The sequence below is a fragment of the Hypanus sabinus genome, chromosome 9, assembly GCF_030144855.1.
Source record: "Hypanus sabinus isolate sHypSab1 chromosome 9, sHypSab1.hap1, whole genome shotgun sequence".
Classification (NCBI taxonomy): Eukaryota; Metazoa; Chordata; class Chondrichthyes; order Myliobatiformes; family Dasyatidae; genus Hypanus; species Hypanus sabinus.
Window position 1 is genome coordinate 86,623,430 of NC_082714.1, and position 12,453 is coordinate 86,635,882.

General features: G+C 44.0%; 1 protein-coding gene across 5 annotated transcripts in view; it reads left to right on the forward strand.

Annotated features, from left to right (window-relative positions):
* The window catches only part of ints3 (integrator complex subunit 3), a 169,234-nt gene that overhangs the window by 82,721 nt on the left and 74,060 nt on the right, over positions 1-12,453 (forward strand). For 3 of the 5 annotated variants that reach the window (XM_059980055.1, XM_059980050.1, XM_059980052.1), the window contains exon 15: positions 11,095-11,223. In XM_059980055.1, coding sequence (XP_059836038.1) covers positions 11,095-11,223 — 129 coding nt within the window. The remainder of the gene's footprint in view (positions 1-11,094; positions 11,224-12,453) is intronic. The other 2 variants (XM_059980054.1, XM_059980051.1) reach the window with 1 other exon arrangement.

A 12,453-nucleotide genomic window follows, 5' to 3' on the forward strand; every position in this document is an offset into this window, starting at 1 on the left:
TATAAAACAAAAACGATTCAGTGATATATGCTGGTCCCTGACCAGTGAGAGCTTTAAAAACAAATAAGAGATCTTGAACATCGATTCTAAAAAGATACAGGAAGCTACACACTCCCATCAGCTAACCCTACCCCCTCCGATTCTACCACTCACTTACACAGTAGGGGCAATTTACAGCAGCCTGGGGGTCCTTGGCATGCAGGAGAAAACCTTGGGAGCATGGGGAATCCTGTATGAATTGAATTGACTTTATTTCTTACATCCTTCACATACATGAGTAAAAGTCTCTCTGTTACGTCTCCATCTCAATGTGCAATCGTAGTAATTTATAATAAATAGAACAGTCAATGTAACATAGAGTACACTCAAATCAACGTGAGTTCATCATTCTGATGGCCTGTTGGAAGACGCTGTCCCAGAGCCTGTTGGTCCTGGCTTTTATGCTGCGGTACTGTTTCCCAGATGGTAGCAGCTGGAACAGTTTGTGGTTGGGGTGACTTGGGTCCCCAATGATCCTATGGGCCCTCTTTACACACCTGTCCTTGTAGATGTCCTGAACCATGGGAAATTCACAACTACAGATGTGCTGGGCTGCAGAGTCCTGCGATTAAGGGAGGTACAGTTCCCATTACAGGCAGTGATACAGCTAGTCAGGATGCTCTGAACTGTACCCCTGTAGAAAGTTCTTAGGATTTGCGGACCCATACCAAACTTCCTCAACCGTCTGAGGTGAAAGAGGTGCTGTTGTGCCTTTTTCACCACTCAGCTGGTGTACAGACCACATGAGGTCCTCGGTGATGTGGATGCTGAGGACCTTGAAACTGTTTACCCTCTCAACCCCAGATCCATTGATGTCAATAGGTTTTGCGACATTGAGGGAGAGGTTGTTTTCTTGACACCACTGTGTCAGAGAGATGACTGTTTCCTTGTAGGCCACCTCGTTATTATTTGAGATAAGGCCAATCAATGTAGTATCATCGGCAAATTTAATTAGCAGATTGGATGGTGATGCAGTTGTGGGTATACAGGGAGTAAAGGAGGGGGCTCAGTACGCAGCCCTGAGGGGCTCCTGTATTGAGAGTCAAAGAGTTGGAGGTGAGGGAGCCCACTCTTACCACCTGCTGGTGATCTGTCAGGAAGTCCAGGATCCAGCTGTACAAGGCAGGGTCAAGGCCGAGGTCTCTGAGCTTCTTGTCGAGCCTGTATGGAACTGGATGTTGAGTGCTGAACTGTTGTCCAAGAACAGCATTCTCACATAAGCATCCTTCTTCTCCAGGTGTGTAAGGATGGTATGTAGAGCATCATTTGTCGATCGGTTGTGTCAGTAGGTGAACTATAGGGGGTCCAGTTTGGGTGGTAGCAGGCTGCAGATATAATCCTTGACCAGCCTCTCAGAGCGTTTGCTTATTATTGAGATGAGTGTGACAGGACGCCAGCCGTTCAGGCATGTTACCTTGGTCTTTTTTGTTACAGGGACAATGGTGGATAATTTGAAGCAGGAGGGCACTCTACACTGGGAGAGGGAGAGATTAAAAATAAGTAGACAATGCAGTACTGGAGTCAGGATTGAGCTGGGCTTGCCCAGGCTTAGGGATTAGATTTAGAACAGAGATGAGGAGAAACTGGTTTTCCAAGAACAGTGTATCTGTGGAATTCTCTGCCCAGGAAAACAGTAGAGGCTACCTCACACAGATAGATTTTTGTACAGCAGGGGAATTGAAGGTTCTGGGGGAAAAAGCAGGTATGTGGAGCTGAGTCCTCGGCCTAATCAGTCATGATCTTGTTTTGAATGGCGGAACAGGCTCGATGGGCCAGATGGCCAACTCCAGCTCCTATTTCTTGTGCTCTTGTGTGAGTATGAACTAACAAATTATAAGAAAAATGGACACAGAGTGTGGTGTCAACTTCTGATCTCCTTGCTTGAGTAAAGATATACTGACTTTGAAAACGATGCAGAGGAGGTTCCTCAGGTTATGCAGATGAGGGAGTTGGCCCGTAAGAAGACTTTGAACTGTTTGGAACTGTTCACTAGAATGAGAGGTGATCTTATAGAAACATGTAAAATTAGATGGGATTAGATAGATAGAGGCAGGAAAGTTGTTTCCACTAGTATGTGAGACTTTGAGGCTGGGGACGTGGCCTTAAAATTCAGGCGAATAGATTTAGGACAGAATGAGGAGAAACTGCTTTTTCCCAGAGAGCAGTGAATGTGTGAAATTCTCTGCCCAGAGAATAGATTTCTGCATAGCAGTGGAATGGAGGGTTACAGGTAAAAGGCAGGCTGGTGGAATGAGTCCACGATCAGCCATGATCTTACTGAATGGCGGAGCGGGCTCAGTTGTCCAGATGGCCTAGTCCTGCTCCTGTTTCTTCATGAGACAGACTCACCTATAACAACTGTGTTGCCCAGTGTGCTAGTCGCATCTGCCCACATTTGGCCCATAGCCCTCTAAATCTCCGCTCTCCAATAACAAGTTAACTGCAAATAGAATAATTTTAGCCTAAGTGCATCAACTTAAAGGTGGTAATAATGACTACACAATCAAAGCTGCCTCGTTGCCAGCTGCATTTGTACTAATCAATGTTCTGTCCCCCAGGTTAATCTCATCTCTCTATCTGGCAAAACAATAGAGAGTACTCAGAGCTGGAGATCAGGGGCTCAGACTATCAATCTAGAGACATGAGTTCGAATCCCATATCAGCCATTGTGAACTTGATATTCAAGTAACTAATCATATCTGGATTTTAAAGATTCATGCTATTATCAGTAATAGGTGCCAAAATTTGATTTTTAACTGCAACGTATGCAAAATGCTGGAGGAACTCAGCAGGTCAGGCAGCATCCATGGAAATGAATAAACAGTCGATGTTTTGGGCTGAGAAAAGAAGGGGGAGGAGGTCAGAATAAAGGGAGGGGAAGGAGGATAGTTAGAAGGTGATAGGGTAAGTCAGGTGAGTGGGAAAGTTAAATTGAATTGAATTTCAGTTTATTGTCATTTAGAAAGCACAACTGCAAAGCAGTTAAAAAATGAAACAACGTTCCTCCAGAATGATATCACAAAAGCACACGACAAGACAAACTCACCAGAAAATCCACATAATGTTTGGCAATCCCCAAATCCAGAGTCCGGAGAGGCTGCTACGTATTAATATTGTGCTACCATCTTAGCATGGTCCCTGGAAAGGAGCTCCAAATCCACCAGACAAAACAAGACGACCCAGACACACCAAGTCAGGAGACCAACTCTACCACCCAACAGACCAAAAACTAAAACTACAAGATCTACACAAAACCACATAGTTACATATGGTTATAGTGAACATATAGTTTCAACAGTGCAAACAATACTATAATTGATATATTAAAAAAAAGGACTGGAGAGGAAGGTACCTGATAGGAGAGGAGAGTGAACCATAGGAAACAGGGAAGGAGGAGGGGCACCGGGGAGGTGATAGGTGGGTATGAAGGAGCAAGAGGCCAGGGTAGGGAATAGAAGAGGGAAAGGGGATTTCTTTATTTTACGGTAGGGAGAAATCAGTATTCATGCCATCATATTCCCAGATGGAATATGAGGTGTTGCTCCTCCACCCTGAGGGTGGCCTCATCATGGCACAAGAGAAGGTTGTGGACTGACATGTTGGAATGGCAATCAAAATTAAAATGTTGGGCCACCAGGAAATTCCGCTCTGGGCGGATGGAGTGGAGGTGCTTGACGAAGTGGTCCCTTATTTGCGTCGGGTCTCACCAATGTAGAGGAGGGTGCATGAGAAGCATCGAACACAATAGACGGCTCTGGCAAAATTCGCCGGTGAAGTGTTATATCACCTGCAAGGACTGTTCGGGGCCCTGAACGGAGGTGAGGGAGGAGGTGTATGGGCAGGTGTAGCACTTTGGCCGCTTGCAGGGATAAGTACCTGGGGGAGATTAGTGGGCAGGGATGAATGGACAAGGGAATCAGAGAGAGCAATCCCTGCGGGAAATGGGGGGAGGGGTGGTAAAGGCGTATTTAGTGGTAGGATCCCTTTGGAGACGGCGGAAATTGTGGGGAATGATGTGTTGGATGCGGAGACTCGTGGGTGGTAGGTGAGGATGAACTCTATTAGGGCAGTGGGAAGATGGGGTGAGTGCAGATGTTCAGGAAATGCGGGTGAGGGCAGCATTAATGGCAGAGGAAGGGAAACCCTGTTTGTTTTTTTAAAAAAAAGGCATCTGATGTCCTTGGAACAGATGTGGAGATTGTGGAACTGAGAAAAGGGATTTTTACAGGAGACAGGAAGAGTTATGGTCAAGGTAGCTGTAGGTTTATAAAAAGATGTCGGTCGACAGTTTGTCTCTTGAGTTGGTGACAGAAGTTGAGAAAGGACAGGGAGGTGTCTGAAATGGAGCAAGTGAATTTAAAGGCGAGGTAGAATTTGGAGGCAAAGTTGATGAAATTGAAGAGCTCGACATGGGTGAATGAAGCAGCACCAATGCACCTGTCAGTGTAGCAGAGGAAGAGTTGGGGAGCATTACTGGGTCTATGAGATATGCTAGCCGGCACGCAACCTAAGGCAGTACAATATGGAGAACAAGTTTTTGCCCATGCAGGCTCCCCTACCCACGTAGCTGATGAATCCAAAAGAATGGCAGTGATTGATATAATTTGGCACCAGTGTCTCTGAAGGAGTTGTTGGTCAGCATTGGACTACTTTAGGGACCATAGCTCTGGATTTTTCCCAAAGTCTTCTCCATGAAAGGGTATAGAGACAAGGCAGCAGAGGTTTGAGATCAGTTTTCCTTCTAGGTGAGCTGGCAACTGTGGTTGACAAACCCCATCTGCCCAAAGCGACTGGTTTTGCCCTTTCTCTTGTCAGGAGGAATGGTTCTGCCAGGCTTAGTAGCTAAGCCACATGTTAAGGCCAGGAGGTGGATTTGGTTGTCAGGCTATTTGGGATGCATGCCTTTGGGGGGCATTTAATAGATAGTGGGAGCTCATCCCTACTACCACACCTTCCTCTGCCCCCAGCTCTTTACAACATTAAACTGGTACTTAGGAAGCAATGTGTACACTGACATCTGTCGTACCAGGTCTCGAAACAGCATCTGGTGCTTGTGGCCTGTTTTAAGATCCAGTCCTAAAGACAACATCTCTGACCTTTGCCTGTGTTTTCGAGCTCAAGGCTTCATTACAAAACACAATCTCCTTAACTCAGTGGCCAAGGTACAGTTGCAACAAAAGGCTTGATGAACCCTTTGCAATTACCTGGTTTTCTACATTAATCACTCATAAAATGTTGTCTGATCTTCATCTAAGTCACAATAATAGACAAATGCAATCTGCCTAAGCTAATAACACATGAATAATTGTGCTTTTCATGTCTTTATTGAACTCAATTGTTTAATCATTCACGGTCCAGGCTGGGGAAAAGTATGTGAACCATTGTACTTAATAACTGGTAGAACCTCCTTTAGCAGCAATAACTTCCACCAAACGTTAATTGTACTGCTGATCAGATTTGCACAACTGCGAGGAGGAATTCTAGACCATTCCTCCATACAAATCTCTTTCTGTTCATCAGTATTTCTGGAAGACTTGTATAAACAGCCCTCTTTAGGTCATGCCAGTTTCTCAATTGAGTTAAGGTCTGGACTCTGATTTGGCCAATCCAAAACATGAATTTTCTTTTTTTAAACCATTCTCTTGTTGATTTACTCTTTAAGTTTCAGATTATTGTCTTGTTGCATCATCCAACTTCTATTAAGCTTCAAGTGATGGACTGCTATCCTAAAAAATGTCTTGACCCAATTTTGAATTCATTGTTTCCACAATTGTCCAGGCCCTGAGGCAGCAAAGCAGCTTCAAACCATGATGCTCTTTCCACCATACTTCACAGTTGGGATGAGGTTTTGGTGTTGGTGTACAGTGTCCTTTTTCCTCCAAACATAGCAGTGTGCATTTCTGCCAAAAATTGCAATTTTTGTCTCATGTCCACAGAACATTGTTCCAGAAGATCCACATGGTCTTTTGCAAACTTGAGATGTGCAGCTTTCTTTTGAGAGCAGTGGTTTCCTCCATGGTACCCTTCCATGAACCTTGTTCAGTGCTTTCCTGGTAGTGGATGGGAGAACAGAGCAAGTTACAAAGAATTCTGCAGGTCTTTTGTCATTACCCTTGAGTTCTTTTTCACCTCCTTCACCATTCCATATTGTGCTCTTAGTGTGATATTTGCAGAATGCCTGGGGAGTGTAGCAACTGTACTGAATTTCCTCCAATTTCCCTTACTTTGGACTGATGAACTCGCAGGTTTTTAGAAATACTTTTGTAACCTTTTCCAGCTTCATGCAACTCTACAATTCTTCTTCTAAGGTCCTCTGAAAGTTGTTTAAATCAAAGCATGGCACACATAAACAGATCTTTCTTGAGAAGAGCAGGCTCAGTTAGTAACCTGACTTTGTGTTTTTTTATAGAGCAGGGCACCTCAGCAACCTACACCTCCAATCTCATCTCATTGATTGGGACAACTGACTCCAAATAACTTCTGTAGATGCATTAGCCCAGAGATTCACATAATTTTTGTGAACCTAGACTGTGATTGTTGAAATGGAGAGCTGATAGAGGTTTACAAAATTATGGTAAGCATCGATAGAGTAGATGGCCAGAATCTTTTTCTGAGGGTCAAAATGCCTAAATCTAACAGACAAGCAAGGTGGTGGGGGGGGGGGGGTAAGTGTAAAGGAGATGTGCAGGGCTAGTTTTTAATGTACAGAGTGGTGGGTGTCTGGAATATGTTTCCAGGAGTGGTGATGGAGGCAGCTGCGATAGAAGCGTTTGAGGTTCTTATGTAGGCACATGAATATGCAGAGGAAGAAGGGATATGGACATTGTAGGCAGAAGGAATTGGCTTAGTTTGGTATTTTCTTCCAGAAAGGGCCTTTTCTGGCAGCCGATGACTCGTGCTGTTCCGCAGAGGTCACCATGGGAATCATTTCTTTTCACATTATATGGAAGTGATTTGAATGATGGAATTGATGGCTTCCTGGTCAAGTTTGTGGACGATACAAAGATAGATGGAGAAGGGCAAGTAGTGTTAAGGAAGCAGAAAATCTGCAGAAGGACTTGCACCAATTGGGCAAAGAAGTGGCAGACAGAATAAGGAAGTGTATGGTCATGCACTTTAGTGGAAGGAATCAAAGCATGGACTAAACAGGGAGCGAATTCAAAAATCAGAGGTGCAGAGGGACTTGGGAGTCCTTGTGCAGGATTCTCTAAAGGTTAACTTGTAGGTTGAGCTGGTAGTAAGGAATGTAAATGCAATATTAGTATTAATTTCATGAGAACGAGAATGCAAAAGCAAGGATGTAATGCTGAGGCTTTATAAGCCACAGGTCAGACCACACTTAGAGTATTGAGCACTTTTGGGCTGCTTATCTAAAACTGATGTGCTGGCATTCAGAGGAGGTTCACGAGAATGATTCTGGAAATGAAAAGGTTAATGGAACATTAGATGACTGGTTGTGTACCTGCTGGAGTTAAGAAGAATGGGAGGGGAGAATCTCATTAAAACTTATTGAATAAGGGAAGGTTTAGACAGAGTGGATGTGGAGGGCATGTTTCTTATAGAGGGTGAGTCTAGAAGCAGAATGCACAGCGTCAGAAATAGAGGATGTCTATTTGGAACAGAGAAGAGGAATTTCTTTAGCCAGCGGATGGTGGGTCTGTGGAATTCTTTGCCACAGATGGCTGTGGAGGCCAAGTGATTGGGTACATTTAAAGCAGAGGTTGATAGGTTCTTGATTAATCAGGCTGTTAAAGGTTATGGGGAGAAGGAGAACGGGGTTGAGAGGAACACTGAATCAACCATGTTGGAATGGCGCAGCAGACTTGATGGGCTGAATGGCCTAATTGTGCTTCTGTGTCTTATGGTATTAATTACTTCAGCACAGCACTGTGGGCTGAAGGGCCTGTTGCTGAGCTGTTTTATGTTCCTTACAGCCCCTCGTCAGTCTTTTATTTATAGCTTTTTATAAAATCTATTGTATTTCTTTATTTTTTTGCAAGTGCCTGCAAGAAGACGAATCTCAGTGTAGTTTCTGGTGACGTATACGTACTTCTATAATAAATTTACTTTGAACTTTAATGTTTTACAGCACATTCCAGTGCCCATAGAACAGGGAGAGGGGGAGATGCCACTGCAGTTTCACCCCCAAAGAATTGAGCCCCGTGTGCCACAAGAACCTTGTAAAAGGCTTTCCGTTTGATTTGTTTCTGCTGCTTAGCAGCACCCGCTATTGTGCTAGTGACACAAGAAGAAACAGCAGCTTGCCTTCCCACCAGGACTCCTCGGGAGAGCTCCACACTGAGCTCCAAAGGGAAGCACCCAAATGGGGAGGAGAAGTAAACGTTTAGTTTCTAAATGTCAAGTGACGCAGAGAAACAGGCAGCTGAACACAACAGAAAGGACTTAATCAGAGCGGTGATAAATCTACCAGGGTCCCCGTGGCCATATTAAAACATGTAATGACTGTTTTGTCAATGACAAGGCCTATTATTACTCATAAAATAATACAGTTGAATTAGTCCACTGCTTGCAAATGGTCACGCTGCTCTCCGATGTTGTACCTATACACGAGACAACAAGGTGCAGAAGCAGGTGGGGGAATTTGGCCCCTTGAGCTTGTACAGGCTCTCAGAATTGGGTTTATTATCACTGACACTTCTTATGAAATTGTGGTAGCAGTACAATACATCGAAATGATTATAAATATATAAAATAAATATGCAAAAAGAGCAATATAGTGAGGTAGTGTTCATGAACCATTCGAAATTTGATTGTGGAGGAGAAGCGGTTTCTAAAACATTGAGTGTGCACTTTCAGGCTCCTGTTTCACCTCCTTGATGAAAGGAGGGCATGTCCTGTGTGATGGGGGTCAATCGTGAGGGATGTGCTCCTCTCGTGTATTCCCTTTATGTCCTTGATGCGGGGGAGGCTAGTGCCCACCTTCTCCCTTAACCCTCCCAATAATGAGCCTATCAATCTCTCACTTCAATATACCCAATAACTTGACCACCAAAGCCCTGCATGGCAACAAATTCTCTGGATTCATCACCCGTCATCTCAGTTCTAAAGGGTAGTCCTATTACTCTGAAGCTGTGCCCATTAATCCCTAACTCCCCTACTGATCCACAACCATTACATCTTGGACTTTTAAGCTGTTCTAACTCCTTTGTTGTTTTCACAAGTGAAACTGAGTTTCTGAATTCATACTGCTCTTTCTGAGGAGAGCTTGACAATGGGTTCCAAAGGTCAGCTTGGCCAGCCATTCCACATCTAGAGTGTTGATTCTTGGGTCACAGAAGACAGAAGGGTACAGAGGCTGCCGTAAATCATAGAGTTGAAACAGGCCCTTCAGCCCATTCAGTTTGTGCTGGACTGTTATTCTACCTAGTCACATCTCTACCCCCTCCATACCCCTCCCAACCTTGTACCTATCCAAACTTCTCTGAAATGTTTCAATTGAACCCACATCCACTACTTCTGCTGGCATCTTGTTCCACACTCTCACCAGCCTTTGAGTTCCCTTTAAATATTTAAAACCTCTAGTTCTAGTCTCACCCACCCTCGGCGGGAAAAGCCTGCATGAGAAGATGCTGGCACAATAACAACATTTAAAAGTTATTTGGACAAGTACGTGGATAGGAAAGGTTTAGAGAGGATATAGTTCACATGTTGGTAGATGGGACTGGGGTTGGCATGGATCGCTTGGGCCGAATGGCACATTTCTGTGCAGTAAAACTCCATGACTGTAGCAGTTAGCGTGATGCTGTTACAGCTCGGGGAGGGGTATCTGGAGTCGGAGATCAATACTGGCGCCATCTGTATGGAATGAACTGCATGGGTTTCCTCCTACAGTCCATAGGCATACTGGCTACTAGGTTAATTGGTTGTCATAAATTGTCCTGTGATTAAGTAGTGTTAAATAGATGGATTGTTGGGCCAGGAGGTGCTGTTCCATGCTGTAGCTCAAAATAAGTAAATATTTATTTAATCCAGGCACTCGAGTTCAGCCACCTGCTCTGTTGCAAGAAGTTTTTTTTTGATGAACCTGGACTAATAAGCTGGCAGTGATGGTGGCTGTGAAGCTAGTGGCCTTCTCTGAAGGAAGACTGCGGTCCATCCCTTTTCAGTTTGTAGGTGACTCCATGACCACAGCAGTAACTGTCTTTTAAAACAATCCAGCAGCCCACTCAGTTCAGGGGCAATTAACAGTGCTAATAATCTGGCCTCGCCAATGACACCCACATAATGTGGGGGAAAAAATGGGTGTTTGTGTGAGTCAAGTACTCGGTATATTGTGTGCAGCCAGACTGAATCTGGGACAGCGTCATTCCTGTCACCTGCACCTAATAAAGTGGCCGCTGAGTCTATGCTTGTGGTCTTCTGCAGCTGTAGCCCATCCACTTTAAGGTTGAATGTGCTGTGTGCTCAGAGCTGCTGTTCTGCACACCACTGTGGTAATGTGTCGTTATTTGAGTTCCTGGAGCCTTGCTGTCCACTTGAACTAATCTGGCCATTCTCCTCATTAACAAGGTGTTTTCACACAACTACTGGTCACTGTATACTTTTTTTTGCTTTTTGCGCCCTTCTCTGTAAAATCTAGAGACTGTTCATTTAAACTCCAGGACAACATCAGTTTTTGAGATGTTGAGATGTGCCCAAACCACATCGTCTAGCGCCAACAATCATTCCACAGCCACGTTTCTTCCCCCAATTTGATGTTTGGCCTGAGCAACAGCTGAACCTCTTGACTACATCTGCGTGCTTTTATGCATTGACCTGCTGCCACATGTTTGGCTGATTAGATATTTGCATTAATGAGCAGGTGTCCCTAATAAAGTGGCCACTGAATGTAGATGTGGGTCCCTGTGTAAAACTATCACTCTAAAGCTGTGGACTGATTGCTAAGGTCGAGGCTGATTAATAATGATGGCACTAACCAGGAGGAAATTTACTGCGCATATATTCTCACAGTGCTTGATTCTCGCAAGACTGTTACAGCATCCTGAACACAAAATATTCTTGTTTTTTTTTTAAGTGTTAATTTTCTTTCACTAGCAGTTAAAATAGAAGAATCTGTTACCATGGATATGGATAACCACGTCACTGACAAGGACCGAGAGGAGAATTGCTATGACAACACAGATGCTGCCTTCAGCGATGACGAAGAGGAAGTGAACAGTAAAGGTAAGCATGATGCTTAGTCCAGAGGTCGTGCTTGAGACTGAGGCACGGGCAGAACTTGGATCACTGCATATGGTTCTGGTCTCCCTGTAACAGAGTCGCAGAGCGCAGAAACAAGCCCTTCAGCCCAACTGAGTCTAGGTCTTGGAGTTATAGGCTGAAGCCATACTTGGAGTACTGTGTGCAGTTTTAGACGGCCTGTTACAGGAAGGACGTGGCTAAACCGGAAGGGGTGCAAAAATGGTCTCTTGATGAAGGGTCTCAGCCTGGATCATCAACCATTCAAGTCTATTGTCATTCAACTGTACACCTGTAATCAGCTAAATGAAACAACATTCCTCAGGGACCAAGGTACAAAACACAGTACATATATCATATAAAATAGTAATATTAACACAATGTTAGCAGATTTAAAAATGTATTTTGTGACTGTACAAGTTGACATAAAGTTCATATGGTACATATAGTTTAAATATACAACAATAGACTGCTACTGGTGCTGGTGCACTGGGTGGTAGCATGGTTTTCCCATTCAAAAATGTTGCCTGACCTGCTGAATTCCTTCAGTGTTTTATATGTGTTTATCTGGTGGAACCTCTTGTGTCAGCAGAAAAGGATATTGCAGGCCTACCTGGAGGGAGAGCTTGGCCAGGCTATATCTCTATTCCTTGGAGCAGAGGAGTATTAGGGGCAACTTTATAGCAATGTTTAAAACTAGGGGCATAGATTTGGGAAAAATTTAGAAGGGATTTGAGGGACAACTTCTTTGTGCAGAGGGAGGTGAGTATATGGAATGAGGAAATGGTTAAGGCAGGTACAATAATAATCTTTATGAAATACTTGCATAGGTACATGGAGGAATATGGGCTGAACACATGAAATTGGAACTAGCAGGGTGAGCATTGTGGTTCACAGGATATTGGATGGTAGTGTAGCGGTTAGTACAATGCCTTACAATATCAGCTGTAAGATCAGGGTTCAGTTCCCCCTGACTGCATGGGCTTCCTCTGGGTGCTCCAGTTTCTTCTCACATTCCCAAGAGGTACAGTTAGGATTAGTAAGTAGTGGAAATCTATGTTGGTGCCAGAAGTATGCCCAGCACAATCCTTGCTGATTTGATGCAAATGGCTCTTTTCACTTTGTTTCGATGTGTTTATGACAAATAAAGCTGATCTTTATGGTGTGTTATGTAGGACTAGATGTTAATATCCTTTATTTGCACTCCTGAGACAA